At 39.9% G+C, this 21,011-nt stretch overlaps 1 protein-coding gene across 5 annotated transcripts in view; it reads right to left on the bottom strand.

The window, feature by feature from the left end:
* abl2 (c-abl oncogene 2, non-receptor tyrosine kinase) overlaps positions 1-21,011 on the bottom strand; it is a 141,135-nt gene that overhangs the window by 25,231 nt on the left and 94,893 nt on the right. For 4 of the 5 annotated variants that reach the window (XM_043699570.1, XM_043699568.1, XM_043699572.1 and 1 more), the window contains exon 2: positions 2,853-3,023. In XM_043699570.1, coding sequence (XP_043555505.1) covers positions 2,853-3,023 — 171 coding nt within the window. The remainder of the gene's footprint in view (positions 1-2,852; positions 3,024-21,011) is intronic. The other variant, XM_043699569.1, reaches the window with a different exon arrangement.

The raw sequence follows: 21,011 nt of genomic DNA on the forward strand, positions 1-21,011 counted from the left end.
GATTAGAGTGGCGCTGGAAAAGCACAGCCGGTCAAGCAGCATCCCAGGATCAGAAAAATCAATGTTTCGGGAAAAAGCCCTTCATTAGGAATGGTGACGAAATGTCACCTGATGCATCCTCCCTTAGCATAGCTGTAGTGCTATCTCTTGTCAAAAACGCCACTCCCCCTCCTCTCCTGCCCCCCATTCTATCCTTCCCATAGCATTTTTTATTCTGGAACATTAAGCTGTCAGTCCTGTCCATCCCTGAGCCACATTTCTGTAATTGCTATGATATCCCAGTCCCATGTTTCTAACTATGGCCTGAGTTCACCGCCTACCCTGTAGGCCTCTTGCCTTGAAATAAGTGCAGTTTCCGAGTTTTGAGAAGATTTGTAGCTCAGGTTGAGGTTCTGGATGCATGTTTGCTCGCTTTTGCCTGTGCTTGTTGGGTACCCATTCTTTTTGAATACACTGTTTGGGTGATTTTCCTCTGGTCTTTGTAGTTCCTCTGTGCTGCAGTGTGTGGTGGCTCGTTGAAATAATGTTCGAATGCTGCTTCGTTTGTGGATGTTGGGATGATTGCTTCTGTAGTTCAGTATTTGGTCCATATGTGCTGTTTTCCTGTAGATGCTGGTTTGAAGTTCCCTCTAATCTTGACCCAATAAACACAATCCGCCGATTTCTCAACAACAAACCCCAACAAGCAGGCAAAACACGTTCAGATACCCTAGCCACTCTCCCCTGCATCAAAGACATCTCGGAAGTGGCTACCAGATCATTTGACATCACAGTAGCCCACAAATCAACCAACACACTAAAACAGCTGATAATGAACATGAAAGACTCTATACAGACAACAATCAAAACTAATATCATTTACAAAATACCTTGCATGAACTGTAACAAACACTACATTGGACAAACTGGCAGAAAACTAGCTGCATGAACATTAACTAGCCACAAAAAGACATGACCCACCCGTACTAGTATCCTTATATATGGATGAGGAAGGACACCACTTCAACTGGGACAATGCATTTATCCCAGGACAAGCCAAACAGAGATACGCACGAGAATTCCTAGAAGGGTGGCATTCCAACCAGAACTTTATCAACAAACACTGACTTGGATCCCATTTACCACCCCCGAAGAAAAAGAACAGGAAATGACATCACCACAGGAAGTGACTTCACCAACCCAAGGAAACTCAAAACACAAATAGAAATTGGCTACACGACCAATTTTTCATCCTGAGGCTCACTGAAGATGTCATCTAGTATGGTGATGAAATGTCTGAAAACAAACCTTCCAGCTCAGCAAGTAAACCTACATCCTAAATGCAGGTTAACTTATCAGGCCTACCTTGTTCTCTACTTTGTTCTTGCCTGCCCTGATTGTTTGACTTGCTCCTTTTCCCAATGGTACAGTCTCAGACTGATCTGTTTCCTCACTATCTCCCTGGATCCCACCCCCTACTGTACCAATTTAAGTCGTCCTGAATAGCTCTAACAAATTTTCCTGCCAGTATATTAGTTCCCTTCCAATTCAGGTGCAATCCATCCTTCTTGTACACATCACTTCTACCCCAGAAGAGATTCTAATGATCCAGAAATGCGACCCTTCTCCTGTACGCCAGGTCCTCAGCCATGTATTCATTTGCTCTATCCTCTTATTCTTACTCTCACTAGCTCATAGCACCAGGAGTAATGCAGCTATCGCAAGTCTCAAGGACTTCCTTTTTAAAATTCCTGCCTAACTTTCTATGTTCTCCCACCAGAATGTCATCCTTTTCCTTGCTGTGACATTGATTCCAGCATGTACAATGACATTCTGCTGGCCCCTCTCCCCCTTGAGAACATTCTGCACCCTCTGAGACATCTTTGATCCTCGCACCAGGGAGGAAAAACACCATTCTGATTTTTTGCTGCTGGCCACAAAAATGTCTGTCTGTGCCCCTGACAGAGTCCCTGATCGTAATCGATTGCTTGGAACCTGACGCACCCCTCATCACATTACAGCCAATCTCAGGATCAGAAACTTGGCTGTTCGTGCTACACTGACCTGAGAGTCCATCACTCCCCACATTTTCCAAAACAGCAACTTTTGAAATGGGGATAGCCACAGAAGACTCTTGCACTACCTACCTACGTCTCCTACCTTTCCTGGAGTTAACCCATCTCACTGTATCTGCAGCTTTTCTCCCTTCCTATATCTGCCATCCATCATATACTCTAGCTCTTGTAAATTCCTCATTGCCTCTAAATGTTACTCCAACCGATGCATTCGATCGGATAGGATTCGCAACCAAAGATATTTCCTGTAGACATAATTCTCAGTAACGTGACTTTTTGTAACTCATTCTGTATTTAATTCCCTCCATAGACTTGCTCCTGCTTAACTATTTTAATCTCCTATGCCCGCCACTCCTACAGGATTTTTTAACTCTTTCAGTTCTGGCCCATCACAAGTCTGATTTTCACCAACCATTATTAATGCCTGTGCCTTCAGTCACATCAGGTCCCAAGTCCAGCAAATCCCTTCCTTAACCTTGAACTGTCTCCTTCAAACCTAGCACATTGACTGAGTCACCTCTCAGTCACCTCTACTAATAGTGCAACGTAGCTTAGAAATCAAATTTGTCAAGCCTTGTGCCTGTAAAATACAAGGCAATATTTTTACTACATTAAGCTAGTTATATAAATGCATACTTCTGTTGTTGCACCAACTAACGATTCAGACCAGCCACAAACCAACATTCAGTGATGCTTTACTTGATGGATATTATGGACTGCCTTTGCATCAACAGCAAAAATGCATTAAACAAGATGTGGTTCTTCACTTAACAGTTAACCAGAAATGTCACTGCTTACCTTTTGTAATGCTTAGTGTGTTGTCACCACTTGCAACAAAGTCATAAAGTGCAACAAATAGATTAGGGTCACTCTCTGTGGCTCCCAGGAGATTTTCCTTTGAGCTCCACCTCACTGCTTCATTCAGTGTCTGTGAATCAATGTCAGAACCAAATGGTCGGTGCAAAACTTCTGGAAAGAAAAATGAGTGTCCATGAGTACAACACAAACACAGCAACTGCTATTTAAATTAAAAATTTAGTGCATACATATTCTAAGGGAAACTCCAATTCTGGCAAAACTGGTGAAAACGTACTGAGCATTACTGCAGTTTTATGCCTGAATGAGCAATTCTTGCTATCAAGGGCTCCAGGCTATTCACACTGCTTTAAATCACCCTTAGAAGGGTACTCCACATGATTTGCCGAACAAATGGACTTTATGAAAAGTATGTGGAGAACCATAACCTAATCTCCCAAAACTCAAGATCCAAGTGGCTATGGAGAATAAGGAATTAAAGAAAATTAGTAGATTGTACTGGAGAAATGAAATGAACTGGGCTGAAAGTTGATAACTGAAGGAGGTGGCTATTGAGATTTCCAAAGCACTGGTGGAGGCGAGTACAATTGCAACATTTAAAAGGTATCTGGATGAGTCTATGAGTAGGAAAGGTTTGGAGGAATAAGGGCCAGGTGCTGGCAGGTGGGACTAGATTTGGTTGGGCTATCTGGTTGGCATGGACGAGTTGGACTGAAGGGTCTGTTTTCGTGCTGTACATCTCTACGATTCTATGTTGCTTATTTTTCAGAATTCCTTAGATTTTGGCATGATTGCTGAAGGTTAGAAGGTAAAGAAAATGCCAGTCGACAATTTAGGAAGAGTGAGAGAAAAAACAGGGAAGTACAGACCTATTTGCCTCTCATCAGAAATAGGAAATTGATAAAGTCCATTATAAAGGATGTGTTAAATAGACACTTGAATAATAACGATCTAACTGGGTATAGTAGAATGGATTGGCAAATGGGAAATGGTGTTCAAAAAACTTGGATTTCTTTGAAGATGTTAGTAACAGTATTGATCAAGGAAAGCATATTTTCAGGAGACTTTTGATAAGGTTCTCCACAGGAAACTAGTTAGAAAAAAATGAAGCATGTGATGGATTGTAATGGACTTGCAATATTAATGACTGGTTAACAGACAGAAACCAGTGTAGGAACAAATGAGTCATTCTCATGTTAGCAAGCTTGAGACTAGTAGGATACCACAAGGATTAGTACTTGGGTCCCTGCCTTTCACAATATATATTAATGATTTGGATGTGGGTGCAAAATGTAATATTTTTAAATTTGTGAATGATACATAGCTAAGTGGGAATGCGTGCTATGAGGAAGATGAAGTGACATTTCAAGAGGATTTGGACATACTTTTTAAATGGGCAAAATCAAAGCAAACAGAATATATTGTTGAAAATAGTGAGGTTATCAAGTTTCATAGGAGTAGCAGATTCACAAAGCATTTCTTATGCTAAGAAGTTGCGCAACATAGATGAACAAAGTGACTAGAGTGTCACCGTCAACAGAACACTGAAGGTTAACATTCAATGCAGTAAGCTATTGGGAAGGCCAATGGAACATTTGCCTATCTTGTAAGAGGATTTCAGTGGAGGAATAGTCTTGTTTCAACTTCATAGGAGTTAGGTTAGTCTGCATCTGGAGCACTGTGCAGTTTTGATTTCCTCAGCTGAGGAAAGATATCACCAATGGACTGCATACATCAAACTGCCACTTCAGGAATGTCATATGAAGAGAGATTGGACAAATTGGACATGTTTTGATGAATGAAAGATGATCTCACCTGAAACCTACAAAATATTTGAAAAGATGGACAGGGTAGATGTAGCAAAAATGCTTCCTCAGGCTGGGGAGTCTAGCACTAGGGGACACAATTTAAAAGTAAAAGGCCACTTAGATTCAAGATGAGGAGAATGCGTTTTTTACTCAGAGGATTGTGAACCTTTGGAATTCTGTATCACAGGGGCTGTGTTCAAAGACAGAAGTTGTTTAAGGTTGAGATTGACAGAATGTTGATTACTAATCTTATACATACAGGTAGTTCTCCTAGAATGCTGTAGTTGTATTCCAGCTAAACCTTGCTTAATAGAAATAATGGGGCCTATGGGAAAAGTGGGGTTAGGGACAGACCAGCAAAAAGTATCATTCATGATCGTTCAAAAATCACTCAGAAGTCTATGTCAAGTAGAGCACAGCTGGAATGAAGGATGGATCACATTTATTGACAAAATGAAAGTACATTTAACACAGTACATTAAAAAAATCTAAGAAAGCTGCTCTATGTACAGTATGTCTCTCAGAATTCTGCTCAGTTGGCAGCTGACATCGGCGCATTACAGCACGAGGGCCAGTGCTGACATTGTGCATGCGCAGAATGGCAGGGACATCGGCGCAAGTGCAGAAGGAAGTGCGTGAACCAATCCCCACTGGAATCGCACTATTGCTAATGAAGGAATACCATGTACTAATTCGTCAGTGATGTTATAAATAAATTGTGCTGCACACACATTAACCCAGAACCTGTAGTTATGGGGGCGAGATGAGTAAAAGGCATGATAACATTGAGTGGTGTGGTAGGCTTGACAGGCTAAATGGCCTACTCCTGTTCCTACAAACTCAAACGAAGTCGAAATGTTAACCTCAGAATTAAATTGGTATCGCGTTTATCTAATTCATATAAATGATGCCTTCATGACAAGCATAAAAATAAAATTCTATTTAAGGTAGGTACCATCCAAAAATAGGAAAAAGAACGAAGGTAAATGTTTTTGCCCAAAGTCCAAATATTAATGGAAAGTAGCATGTCAACTCTGAAGTTGATAACAATATTAATGTGCTGCAGAATCAAACCACTGTTTCATCGGAAGACTGAAAAAAGAATTGCTGCGAGGTTTAACTTGTATGTCAGGGGTGAGGGAACATCAGTCTTGAAAGCCTGAAGGCAAACTTGATGAGAAATGAAAAATCACTTCACTTTAAAATATTTGACTGCTAACTTTGAAATATTCAATAAAAAGTAACACTTTAATTTGATCACGAAAAAGCCATAGTACAAATTGGATTGACTAAATAGGATTAAATTTGCCTCTGGAACATTCACAATATAAGGATTTCTTTCACTGGTGCTCAATAATACAATGTGTGACAGTTACCGGATAGGTTTGAGACTCTATTATGCTTCTACTTTCCAGGCTGCACCCAAGAGTTTATTCTCTTGACCTTAACACGAATCTCTAAGTTGGGCTACTGGAAGATGATGTTGAAACATTTAATTGGTACCCCCTCTTTTCTCTCTGAGTACCAAGAACATGAAAATAGACAGTGAAAAAACAAATTGGAAGTGTGTAGAATAGTAGTGTGTATTCAAAATAAAAGGCCAAATCTTCTTTGAACACAATTAGTGGTTGAAAGCAGAACCAGCCATCAATGAAACAAATCCTATTCTAGTCTGAAGGATTAAAATAATGCATTTTTGTATGATTAAAGCATTTTGATTCAAAATATTGAAACAGTCCATTTGAAGCTCAAACTATGTATCCTTAAGATTCAGAAAAGGGTATTTTACTTGTAGCAGTTTATCATAATCAATGCAATCTAACACAGAGTGAAAATGACAGCATACGTTTTTGCATTTGCCTGATTACACAATCAGTACAGATAAATGAGGATAGATAGAAAGGTGTTTATTATTCTTATAATTTCCTGACCTACTCCCAAACACAACAGCATCTCTCTGACAACAAATCCTCACCAGACATAAAGAAAGCAAAAACTAAATCAAAAGTTTAGCCAACAGGTTTAGGTCCAACTTGTAGTAAATTGCACATGCAGGAACCAATTTGATATCGATAACTGATCCAACATCATGGATTGCAATTTTATACCTGACATTTATTGCACCTTAAAAGTGAAAATAATTTGAATAAATGACTAATTATTGACAAGCATTCTAAATTATGAAAAATAGTAATCTTTCCAACAGTAATATTTTCATTTCATACCTTCAATAATGAATCTGGCAGGGAAAGACAAGGACTTCGAAGCACCCTTACTGAAGGAAGAGTTTAGGCTATGCCTGTCTTCATCAAAACTACCAGCCGGTAGCAGAACTGCTCCAGAGCTCATCGTAGTTTATTCTGTTAATAGTTCACTATGTTTCAAGTAATAAAACTTGACTTGCATCACATATTTGACAACAGATTTGTGGGTGTGAAATACTAGAAAATATCCACAGAAAGAATGTTTGGGCTGGTCAAGTCTTATCCTATAGGATAACAAACATGTGGGAAGATGAATGTTTCACAATTGAAATTGACACACAAATATCTTCCACCCAGTTAAATTATCTTTTCAGAGTACATTCCTAAGTTAACAGTCATGAAACTACTATTAATAGGCAGTAAACCCATAGGACATTGCTTTCTTTATGTCGCCGATTTTCATCTTTTCTGCAGCTCCCCTTGTTACTGTTTTCTGTAAATAGCACCATCCAGAAATGGTGCAATTGCAGTTAGAGTAACATTTCCTAATTTGAGCTCTCTGTTTAAAGAACAAAGAACAGAACAGCACAGGATCATGCTCTCCAGCCCACCAAGCCTGTGGCAACACATGGCATATTTCTAAGCTAAAAGTCTCTTGCCTCCAAGCAGTCCATTACTTGCCTATTCATGTATCTGGCAAGATGCCTCTTAAACATGGTACCTGCTGCCACGACATAGTGCATTCTAGACACTTACCTCCCTCTTTGTCAACAAAAAAATTGCTTTCCAATCTCCTATCAACATTTTCCGTTTCAGCTTAAACTGATGTCCCATATAGTTGAAATTTCAACCCAGGGAAATGGACTCCATTGTCCATTCGATCCATGCTTCTCGAAATTTGGTAAACTTCTATCAGGTGTGTCCCTCAGCTTTCGCTGTTCAACTGAAAATAAATCAGCTTTTTCCAATCTTTCCTCTTAGCTAATACCCACTAAACCAGCAAACATCCTGGAAAACCTTTATTTGTATCATCTCCAAAGCCCCCATTTCCTTCTGGTGGTGTGGTGACCAGAACCGTATGCAATATTCCAAATTGGCATAACTAAAGTTCTATACAGCTGCAACACGACTTGCCATTTTTTATACGCTATGCCCTGACTAATGAAGGCAAGAATGCCATATACCTCCTTGACTACCTTATCCATTTGCGTTGCCACTTTCAGGAAACTGTGGACCTAAATGCTTAGATCCGTCTGTACGTTAATGTTCCTAAGTGTTCTTCCACTTCCTGTACACTTGCCTCACACATCAGCTTCCAAAATGCGTCATTTCAATCCAAGAGAGGTCACATCTTACAAAGTTTATTGATTTTTTGAGGATAGGACAAAGATCATTGATGAGGGCAGGGCAGTGGATGCTGCGTTCATGGACTTTAGCAAGGCCTTTCAGAAAATCCCTCATGGGAAACTGATACAGAAGACAAACTCACGTGGGATTTGGTTGAGGTGGTAGCATGGATACGGAACTAGCTTGGTCACAGTAAAGAGAGAATAGCTGTGGAAAGGTTTTGTTTTGATTGGAGATCTGGAAATAGTATTCAACAGGGACCTCTGTTGCTCATTATGCATTGTATAGATGTGTAAGTGATATCAGGATAGTGTAGGCTGTCTGTTTAGTAAGTTTGCAAATTTACACAAAGATTGGGGAACCCACAGGAGGGTTGACAGAGAAAACAGCATGATGTAGATTAGTGGAGACTTGGGAGCAGCAAAACTGCAGATAGTTTGATTTTAGTTTGATTGCCAGTATTTATCTTGATGAAAACCTCCCTTTATCAATACAATTAGGACTATGATCATTCAAACTCTCAGTCAAAAGACATTTCACAGATTGCAGAATTCTTCTTTCAAGTAGCGTAGACCTTCATATAATAAATTGGTTTCATTTCCCTGAAAATAATGATGGAGCAGAGTACAGGAAAGAGATGAAGTGCTGAACAGCATAATAGAAAGTAAAGAGAACAATCTCACCATCATCAGCAAAGCGAAGGAACTGATAATTGACTTCAGGAAGGAGAGAGGAGGGCATGACTCTGTCTGTGTCAATGGTGCTGAGGTGCAGATGGTCGATAGCATCAAGTTCCTGGGAGTGGTGATCACAAACAATCTGTCCTGGTTGACCCAGGTAAACATGACAATCAAGAAAGCATAATAATGCCTCTAATACCTCAGGAGGGTAAGGAAATTTGGCATGTCCACAAAGGCTCTTACCAATTTATTTATAGATGCACCCTAGAAAGCATCCTATCTGGATCCATCACACTGTGGTATGGAAACTACTCTTCCCAAGATCACAAGAAACTAGAGAGTCTTGAACATGCATGCAAACCAGCCTTCTTTCCATTGACTCCATCTGTACTCCTTGCTGCCTCAGGAAAGCAACCAACATAATCAAAGACCCTTCCCACCAGTTTACACTTTCGCTCATCCTCTTCCATCGGACTGAAGATATAAATGTTTGAATATATATGCGAACAGATTCTTCTCTGCTGATACCAGACTTTTGAATGGACCTCTCCAATGTTAATATTTAACTCTCTCTCTGCACATTCTCGATGGCTGTAACACTCTATTCTGCACTCTCTTCTGACACCTTTATATGGTACTATCTGCCCAGAGCGCACAAAACATTTTTCACTGTATCTCAATACGTGACAACAACAAATCAAATCGTATATGATGCAATTATTAAGTGATTAAACAACTAACTTGGCCAAAGGAAATACATAATTTGGTGTTCCCTACCTGATACCACAGTTATTAAAGTAGTTCAGTATGATGTAATCATTTGTTTATTCAGAAACTGAATGGGAAAGCACTATTCCAGAGCACAAAGTGTGGCCACTCAAGCTCACTGCAACCTCAAGCATCAAGCAGCATACAAGCAGGGAACTCAGAAATACTGTCACTTCGAAATCATACAGCATACCAACTTAGGCATGCATTGTTATTCACTCATGGTCAGGGGGTCAAATGCCAGGAATTCTTTGCCTAAAACCACTGTAGAAACAGGGTCTAGATTAGAGTGGTGCTGGAAAAGCACAGCAGGTAAGGCAGCATCCGAGCAGCAGGAAAATTGACATTTCGGGCAAAAGCTCTGTAGAAGCAGTTTATTATGCACAGACTTGACTGATCAAGAAACAACAATTTGCGTTTTTCAGGTGTCCTGAAATAGAAAAAGGCAGCAAAACACCACACTGGAGCATTAGGAACAAACTTGAAGGGCCAATTCAGTGTTCTCAAAATAAACAATGAACAGGGAAACTAACTGCAACTTTGCAAGTGCTCTCATTTTACAAGTATACAACTTATATAATCTAATTGGTTAAATGGCTAAGCTCGTTTGTTTGAAATCCAGGAAGTAATTCAGTTTTTGAAAAGGATCCATGTGAATATGCCAATACAAACTTGCCATTTATATTCTCACCTACAAAACCAGCAGGGATTACAAATTAATGTGTTGGCCCAGATCTTTTGTTAGGAAGGCTGTCATTACATAGACAGCGTAGACAGAAGCTGCATATCGGGACCATAAGAAATCTGGATGCAGCTGACTCCACGATACCCCTTCCTCAAGCCCTCAAACTCTCCAACACCTATGCTACCCCCACCCCTTCTGCCCAATGGACACCAGAAACCCATTTGAAGTGGAGGTGACTTTGTGTTGAAGATGGGGGAATTGTGCAAGATGATCCACTCAATGTGGAGGTTGATGGTATGCAAGGTAAGGACAGGGGAAACAATGACATTTCCATTTTGGAAATTGGAAGGAAACATCAGTGAAACTATCCAATTCAGGATGCAAAAAGGGAGTGGTAATGATAGAACAAACGAGAAGTTGGAAAAAAAGCTGAGGGAGGGGCCCAAATTCAGATTGGAACAAGGAAAATTGTATAGATCCCACAAGAGGCAGGCATACTTGGTGCAACACAGATACCCATTGCAACAACTTCTGGCACACCAGTTTTGTAACAAGTCTGTTTGTTCATTGAATGCTTGCTGAAAGACAAGAGTATTTGGTACAAATACACTGCAATTCTTTTACCTATTCACACATTCCAAGAAACCATGAAATTTTTTAAACACAGTATGTTTCTAATAAATAAGTGAATCCTGCAATAAATAAATTTATTTAAGTACTGCTTTTTTTCCCTGAAGTTGCTATGCACTTTAATTTCGAAGGTATGCAAATAATTTCATTCTTCTTTTTGAAGAAACTGAATCCTGTGTATTGTTCTATTGGCTGTTCACAAGGAACACAAATTGCTGCCTGAAGAGACTGCACAAATAAACTTCAAGCAAGACGCTTGCGCAGCTCAATTAATCATCTTAATTGCATGAGGAAGCCTTAAAGCTTAAATTGTGGTCCTTGCTGGGTATTTCAAAAACTATTTATAAAATACTAAATTAAAGTTAGATAATTTTTTTAAAGCACACAAATTCCACAAATTACTGTAAATCCAGATTCTATGGCACCAATTTATCCAGTTTGGGACAGTAATCTTCAAGTTGTAAGTACTGAAATACTTCAGGCCAGACTCGTGAAAGGTTCATGCCATCAGACTCAGAGATCATAAAATTGTCCCCACAGTTCAAGAAAACAACAAAGGAGCTAATCAAATTTAAATTAGCATTATAATTTCTCTTAACTGCAGTCTCTCACAGCTAGAGTTTGGGGAGGGGGGGGCAGGGAGGGTGGAGAAAGAGTTTAAACTTTGTTTTAACATGTGTTAGAACTTTTCTAACTTATTGTTATTTTTCTGTCATAAATTTGCTTTGATGTTGAACAAACTCTGCAGCTTCATATTTCAGTGACCAACGACTGCCAACCACCCCATGGCTCAACAGTTCAACTCCTCCTCGCATTCCACCAAGGACATGCAGGTCCTTGGACTCCTCCATCGCCAGACCATAGCAACACGACCGCTGGAGGAAGAGCGCCTCATCTTCTGCCCGTGGCTCAACAGTTCAACTCCCCCTCCCATTCCACCAAGGACATGCAGGTCCTTGGACTCCTCCATTGCCAGACCATAGCAACACGACCGCTGGAGGAAGAGCGTCTCATCTTCCGCCCAGGAACCCTCCAACCACAAAGGATGAACTCCGATTTCTCCAGATTCCTCATTTCCCCTCCCCCCACCTTGTCTCAGTCCCACTGCATTTTCCAGCAACACATTTTCAGTTAATGAACTAAAGCCAAGTTTCATTCTGACTTGTCCAAGACTGTAATTAGCTGAGATCATGATATGCACCACCAAGCTCAATATATGGAAATATAGCCACTTAAAGTTTTGAATGCTTTGCAGGCATGTTGAATTGCTTCTTTAGAGCAGCAAGTGGGGAGGAAAAACAAAATCAACAGGAAAAAATCTTGATTGAACAAAGATGAATGGTGTGAGCATTTGCTTACATCTTTCACTTTTCACAAGACTTGCCAACACAATATTGCTAAGTGCTCAACATTAACAAATCACTATTATACAGAAACAATCACAAAAACTCAGCTTTTTATTACCTCTTCTGCGAAATGAAAAGAGTCCATTTCCATTAAAATCACATAATATCAGCCTCCAGGACATCACTCCAGAGCCAAGCACTGAATAGATCCTCGATATTTATTGAAGCATGTAAAAATTTCCAGCAAATCCTCACGTGCTAAATTCCATTTGAGAACCGCTCTGAAATATAAATAATGCCACTCCATTTCAACTGATGTGATGCTCAAACACTGCCTCAATTCCTCATCTGTACTCATGGGTTTGGGATATCTGCATAAGCCTATACTTCAGAGTGTTTAAACTCAACTTCCCATTTTTTGGATGACCTTCCTGGGCTAATGCTGCAATTTAACAACAGGGTCTTTCAGAGTCTGACTTCCAACAGCCGGTCACAGGCTGATGTAATAATGATACCATATGCCACAACAACTACGACTAGACCCACACAACTCAACAGCAGCTCACACCTGATAATCTTTCAATTAGTATGCTCACATCAAATCCAAGAGTCGATTTTCACAGCTGCTATGGGTAAGTGCAAGTTTGCACTAACAGCAGTCGCCTTCTCTGAAGTTAACAATGTCATTAGCACAAATATTTATTTGTTCATATCATTTAAATTATCCAATTTTAATTGCTAAAACTCAAACTTCCTTTCAATTAGGATTTAGTCAAAAATTCTAGCTTCAAAGCAGCCGTGAAAACACTCCAATCTGGAGAAGATGTGCAACTGGGAGGGAGCAGACACATACACACACCCCCTCCAAAGCAACTTGATTGGGGGGTGGGGTGGGGAGAAACACATACAGCTCTCCTCTTTTTCCTCTTTCCTCACTGGGCCACAAGTGGAAACCAGACTGAAAGCTAATTATTTCAGGACTTGGACTTTCATATGTATTCTGTCGATCCCAGTTCAGAGTTGGCACCACCAGAGGAGAATGCAAGGTCAGTTTTAGTTGAATCCAATTTTTTTTAAACAATTGGCCCTGGTCCTCTCCCTCTTCTTGATGAGAAGACTTGGGGCTGAGTCAGTATCCTACTAGCTCTGCTTCTTAAACAAATGATTTCATGAATATATGTTCTGCTGCTTGTCACTTTGTTCACTTAACCTGTTGAATGGACAGCGCTCTGAAATCTTGCGATTTCAAATAAACCTGTTGGACTATAACCTGGTGTTGCGAGACTTTTGACTTTTTAATGGTCTTCTTTATCAAAGACCTTTTTTGAACTCAATTTGCTTTTGACTTTTTCTTGCTCAGTAACTTCTTTGTTTTCTTCATATCTTGACTAATTCCCAAGTTAAAAGTTAATCTTGTATCAAGTCTTGGCTTTCTGAAATTTACTCTCAGCTCTCAGGTAAGAAAAACATTTAAATGTGGCCTTTCAGTCAAAAAGGTTACCATTCCTCAAGTCATTTCAATTCTTACTTGAATAGCGCTTCTTTGTTTACTTCGATATCAGTGCAGTGCTCACCACTCATGTCCAGATCATTAAAAAATTGGAATCCAAGAATAAGGATTGTATTTATTTCAAAACACGGTTCAGTATTCTCCAGTCTGATGACCATACATTTGCCAGTTGTTTTCTATTCTCCAAAATTGGATACTTGACCTGAAATCAACAAGATTCCAATGCAGCATCTAATTAAACAACCTTTTAAAAAATCATGCTACCTTGAATCAATGCACACTTCATTAACTTAGAGAACACTATTTTTGTCAGACATGTCTTCCTGAGTTCATCTGTTAACTCCTGCAAAGAGCACCAAGGCTTTAACTCGATGAACACAAGAACAAAGTTGACATAGAGAGCAAGTACGACCACTTCCGAGTCTAAATTCTGAAGGACATGTACCTGGATTGACGGATTGACACAAACTGCCACAAAAAAATTAACCGCATATATGGGGGCACTTATCTCTTGCATTATATACAAATGATGAAATGCAGCTGTGGCAATTCACTTTAACAGAATATTTTACCCGGTGTACACAAATGGAGCAGCAACAGAAGGAGGACTGGTGTGCACAGATCTCAATACTGTGACCATTCAAAAGACCACCAAGAGAGCAAATGCTGCAGAAGGAACCATGAATGTTTGCACTGAATCAGTCCTGGAACTTGACAATAGTTTTATTTAAACAGATTCAACACTGAAGAATCTTCAAAAGGTGGCTGTGTATTACATGTAATAGAAGATGCAACTCCATCAATCAATCCTCCCAAAAAGTATAGTGTTAACATGCAAAAGTCATTTAGCAATGAACAGGCAATAATAATTTCATGGCATAATCCATCATGTGCATCAGTATGCAGGCTGGCAACAGCTTTATTAAGTGTGCAGTGGAGATGGTGCAATCAAGGAATGGTTGTACCGAAGATATTTAAACTTTTCTCTGAATAGACGCACGCACAGAATTCTAACATTCAAGAAAGTGAACCTCAAATTCACAGGAGCAATATTCTTTTCCCAGTCGGGTGCCATGCATAAATACTGGTCAGTTCACATAGCAAAGGAATCTCAAGAAAACACTACTTTAGGACACATTTTGGAAATTATTGGTTCCAGAAACTACCTTCTGTTCTTATAGTCAAGATCTATTCTAACAATATAGTGTATTGTGTAAAATTAAAGAAAATATTCCTGGTTGTCTAAGCAATGCCAATCAAATTGCAGTGATAGACAAAAATCAAAGAACAGCGTGACCGAATTTCACTTTCACTAATGGCAGCAGCTCATTTTGAAGGACATGTCTTCAACAGCAATAAATACCAGGTAAGTGTAAACCAAACCAATTCTTTAGGCTCTCTTTGTTCAAGTTACAGAATCTGCCGCGATCCACAAGAATGTGAAACACATGCTAATTTCACAAGCTTAGCAAGGTGGCCCTGTATTTGTTTGTTTACTTTTCCAGTACCATACAAAGTAGGTGCATTGGATCTAAAAGTCTAAACACAATCCAATTATTCCAATATAGCAAATTAAATACTTGCTCTTGTACTGAATATCACAAACTACTCATTTGGCACAAACCACTGACAAGTGCATCACCTGGACTACACTGCTTTCTAATAAAATGACTTGAACGCATGGTACAATGAGTTATGACTTGAAAATGAGTTATGACTTGAACGCATGGTACAACCCTAATACTGAAATGGTGACCTTGGTTATTACCAAATGAGGAGGAGGAGTGCAGAAATTCAATTAGACTTGCAAGTAGACAGCCTGAATATTGCATTTGTGCTAACCAAATTCAACCAACTTCTGGAAGAAACAGCCAATGATCATGACTGAAGGCACAATGCAAATGTATCACAATACAATCAGACGTGATATAGGAGTTGCCAGATTTCCGTAGATGCTTTTGTCCACACTGAGATGAACTAGTTATCTCAAAAATTGTATTTGTAAAGAGAAACAAGTGCTCGTACCCAAAGCTATTTACCTGAACCTATTGTCACAGCTACATGAAGGACTTGTAGAATGAATAAACGCTCAGCCTAAGATAGAGTGAATTGGCAAAGTGATACAGAACAGATAATAAGGACGAACGATGCATGTTATAATCACCAACAGCAGCAACACAAAGAACTTCGTTAACCTCACAAAATGTTGTCAACCCCTTGGTCAAAAAATTTACTGACTGTAAATAGCAACAATTTTCTCCCAGTCACTGATTATGTTTTCAAATAGCAAACTATCACATAGTTAAAGGACACTTCAAGCAAGTGCATGGCAGATGCACTGATTGCAATGTTCATACACGTGAAGAGATCATATCTGACAGTGGCTCATAATATGCAAGTGACATTTATGAGCAAAGCATGTCAAATGGGGCAAAAAGCATGTGACAGCAGCATCATATAATCACAGATCCAAGAGTTTTCCGGAACAAATGGCTTGTATCTTTAAAGCACCTATTATGAAGTGCAGCGTAACAAAACAGGATCTTCTCCTCCTCTGCTATACTCTAAAGCCACATCTCTGGATATGGGTTTACCATCACCCAGATCATACTTTCAAGGCATGTTCGGACAATCTTGCTAAGTTATTACCTATTCAGGTTCTCAGAGATACAGGGCAAACTAGTACAACTAGGGATCGGCAATCAACACTGGCCAAGCCAGCCACACCCTCATCCCATGAACAAATTTTTTAAAATGCTCAAATTAACAGATTGAAAATTGTACACGACCAACATGGAGGTGCAGAGTTATCGAATCTGCATGTCGGTGTTATGAACTAGGCCAGACCACTCAAAACATTCTTAAAGCAGGCAGCCCAGACCATAATTTTGCAATTTGTTTCGCTAAGTGTACAATGAAAATTACCCGGATTAAGTTAGCAAGGTTGAATACCAGGTTTAAAACAGACAAAAACTTTATTCACAAAATTTCACAATGAAACATGAAGAACAGAATGAAGAACCCTTACAGAATTCAGACTATCCAAACTAGACTTAAGTATGCTGTTCCAAATATACACAACAGTCCCAATAAGCAAAGCCCCCCTAAAACACTATCAAAAAGGGTCAGATGCTTACAGGTTGAAGTTCGAAGGGCAGAGGAGAGTGTTTCCACACAGCTCACTGTTGAACTCCCAATCAGTTCTGGACCAAACTAAACTGCTCAGCTAGAGAGCTGACCAGGTCCCTTTCATTCTACAAGTCACTTCTAAAACACAACCACTTTGGCTTTATGACTCAGCTGTTTATATATGAACAAAAGGTCTCTCAAAATCCTTTTTAATCGCTGTACCAAACCAGTCTGATTGGAGCCCGGCCTGGTTTATTACTCATCTGGTGAAAAAAAATCAACAACAGAGTTTCCTTGAGCCAAGGAATAGCTTTTAGAAAAAAGGACTAGCTTTGCGACAGTCAGACATAAGGTCAGAGTCAGACATCCTATCCAAGGAACATGGTTATTGCAGAGGTACTCAATGTGTACAGTGAGCCCAGATCCTTCAAGTTATAACATCAAACACAACAATATTAAGGAGAAACACAAAGCAACCCAGAGAACAATATTACACTCCAATATCCACATATTAAACACAAAAATAAGCTTGAATAACAAAACTGTGAAAGACCATCATGACAAGAAACAACAGACCTACAAACACAAGAGTCCAACACACCTATGCGTCGAGAACAGCCAAATACAACGTCTAACCTCTGCAAGCTTATGCCATCACAAGATTGGAAAGGATTTTCAAATCAATGATGCACTGTCCAGACTCCTACACTAGAGTCTAGGTCAGAGTGGTGCTGGACAAGGACAGCAGGTCAGGCAGCATCTGAGGAGCATCTGCTGTGCTTTGCCAGCACCACTCTAATCTCGACTCTGGTTCCCAGCATCTGCAGTCCTCACTTTTGCCCAGACTCCTACACTAATGAGTCTTTCAATTATTGTTCCTGTGCTAACAGTTTTGGAACAACCAAGATGCATATATATTTGCATTTTCAGTGTTTATACTTCATCTTGTAAAAATGGGGATGTTGTGTTCTTATTCTAAGAGCAATGTGGCTTTAAAAGAATCATATGTTAATTAGCCAAGACCAACTGTCACGTGCAGTTCAATAAACAGCATGGGATCTGGAGGTTGCATAATTATCCAGCTGCAGCAGCAGGTTAATAAACCTGTTAGAACTTTACAAGTGAACTTAGTTTGCTCTACACGATCTGCATATAGAAATAATACATAAAACACAGTGGTAGACACAAGGCCATCTATCTCATTCGGATACGAAAACAGCTCTAAATTAATTATGATCTGAAAGGCATAATTCACATTTAAACTGTCATGACATTGTTAACTTAGTTTTCCTTGAATTTCACAACTTGCTTTACAAAATTTCAGATTTAAAGCAACTCATCCACCAGCAAAGGGCTCAGTATGTCTCATCTTTTAATTTCTGAACAAGATACACAAATTGTCTCTGCCATCTGATTGCCTGAAAGAAACCGTCCTCAATGTACATAGACCAGACGACAGAAGTGAATCAAATTTCCACTTCAATGAGGTATGACCAAGGTAATCTGCCTGAACTCACCAGGCTGCAAGCTAACCAGCTTTCCTGGTACCCATTCCCACCAGTTTAAAAACAGCTGGTTAAACAGGCCATACATAATAATTTTCATCCAAGTAATATGACAAAGCTAGAGAGTTAACTAACAAAACAACTATCCCCTCTACTAACAAACATGTGTTAAAAAAATATTACTAATGCATATGCACACATCAATTACTGTTGAAGCAGCAACTTGCATGAATTATGCCTTTAATGCAATGGGGAGTTAACTAACAAAACAACTATCCCCTCTAACAAACATGTGTTAAAAAAATATTACTAATGCATATGCACACATCAATTACTGTTGAAGCAGCAACTTGCATGAATTATGCCTTTAATGCAATGGGACATCTTAAGATTCTATAAAAACAATTATAAAATAAACTCATTAATTCAATGTTAAATTGAATACATTTACCTTTATATTTTATAATTTGTGGAAACTGTTAAGCAATGTGATTATCTAATTCCTTAACTTAACCCAGGTATGTAAACATATGCACAGCTTACTATGTTACTATGGAGTCGAGCAAACAGAAGGTAATCAGGTACTTCCCCACAGCCTTTGTCACAGCAGTACAAAATGCTCTTTCAGGAAATAGGTGATTGTTTGTTTGCACATGAAGTATCTTTTTCTAATCCCAAATATTTACATGTAGAATAGCAATAGGGAGCTCTGGATAGACGAATATGAGATTCATGTTTCAGGTCAGTCCTCTCACCATTGTTGCCTTAAGATATAGGAGCAGAAATTAGGCCATTCTGCCCATTGAGTCTGCTCTACCATTCAAGTATGGCTGATAGGTTTCTCAACCCCATTCTCCCACCTTCTCCCAGTAATCTTTGATCCCCTTAACAATCAAGAAGCTATTTATCTCTGTCTTAAATATACTCAATGACCTGGCCTCCACAGCTTTCTGTGGTAACAAATTCCATTGATTCACCAAGAAATTTCTCCTCATCTCCATTTTCAAGGGTCTGCCCTTTACCCTAAGGCTGTGCCCTCAGTCCCTAGTCTCTCCTGCTAATGGATACATCTTCCCAGCGTCGACTCTTTCAGTATTCTCTTAGTTTCAATTAGATCCCCCCACCCCATCCTTCTAAATTCCACTGAGTAAATACTCAGAGTCCTCAAACTTTGCTCCTATGTTAAGCTTTTCATTCCTGGGATCATTCTCGTAAACCTCCTCTGGACCTGCTCCAGGGCCAGTCCATCCTTCCTGAGACATGGGGCCCAAAATTGCTCACAATATTCTAAATGTGGTCTGACCAGAACCTTAGAAACCCTGCTTTTATGTTCGAGTCCTCTCGAAATAAATGCCAATATTATATTCGCCTTCCTTACTACCAACACAACCTGCAAGTTAACCTTATGTGAATCCTGGACTAGGACTCCTGGTTCCTTTGCACTTGAGATTTCTGATTTTCTCCCCACTTCGACAATAGTCTATGCCTCAATTCTTCCTACCACAGTGCATGACCTCATACCTTCCCACATTGTATTCCATCTGCCCCTTCTTTATCCACTCTCCTCACCTGTCTAAATGCTTCTGCAGCCTCCCTGCCTCCTCAATGTTACCTATCCTGATACCTATCTTTGTATCATCTGCAAACCTAGTCAGAATACCCTCAGTTGCTTCAACTAGATTGTTAATCTATAAAGTAAAAAATTGTGGTCCCAACACTGATTGTTGCAGAACACCACCAGTCACAGGCTGCCATCCTGAGAAAGACCCTTTTATTCCCACACTCTGGCTGTCTGGCAGAAAGTAATCTTCTATCCATGTTAGCAGCTTGCCTCTAACACCATGGGCTCTCATCTTACTCGGCAGCCTCCTGTGCGGTACTTGTTAAAGGCCTTCTAGAAGCCCAAGTAGACAACATCCATTGCCTCTCCTTTGTCCAACCTGCTCATTACCTCCACAAAGAATTCTAACATTTGTCAGATATGACTTCCCCTTGATGAAAACCATGCTTACTTTACCCTATGCGCTTCCAAGTATTCACAGATCTGATCCTTCACATTGGACTCCAAAATCTTAACAACCATCCTCTGCTACGTTTATATGGGCAGCATGCTGGCTCAGTGGTTAGCACTGCTGCCTCACAGCAGAAGGTACCTGGGCTCGATTCCAGCCTCGGGTGACTATCTGTGTGGAGTTTGCACGTTCTCCCAATGTCTGCGTAGGTTTCCTCCAGGTGCTCCAGTTTCCTCCCATAGTCCAAAGATGTGCAGGGCAGGTGAATTGGTCAAGCTGAACTGCCATAGTGTTAGGTGCATTAGTCAGGGGGAAATGGGTCTGGATGGGTTACTCTTTGGAGGGTTGGTGTGGACTTGCTGGGCAAAATGTCCTGTTTCCACACTGTATGGAATCCAAAAAAACCCTTCTTAAACAGGGGGGGATTACATTAGTGATTTTCCAGTCCTCTAGGATCCTCCTTGACTCCAGTAATACCTGAAAGATCACCACTAAAGCCTCCAGTATCTAACTATCT

The sequence above is a fragment of the Chiloscyllium plagiosum genome, chromosome 11 (genome assembly GCF_004010195.1).
Source record: "Chiloscyllium plagiosum isolate BGI_BamShark_2017 chromosome 11, ASM401019v2, whole genome shotgun sequence".
Classification (NCBI taxonomy): domain Eukaryota; kingdom Metazoa; phylum Chordata; class Chondrichthyes; order Orectolobiformes; family Hemiscylliidae; genus Chiloscyllium; species Chiloscyllium plagiosum.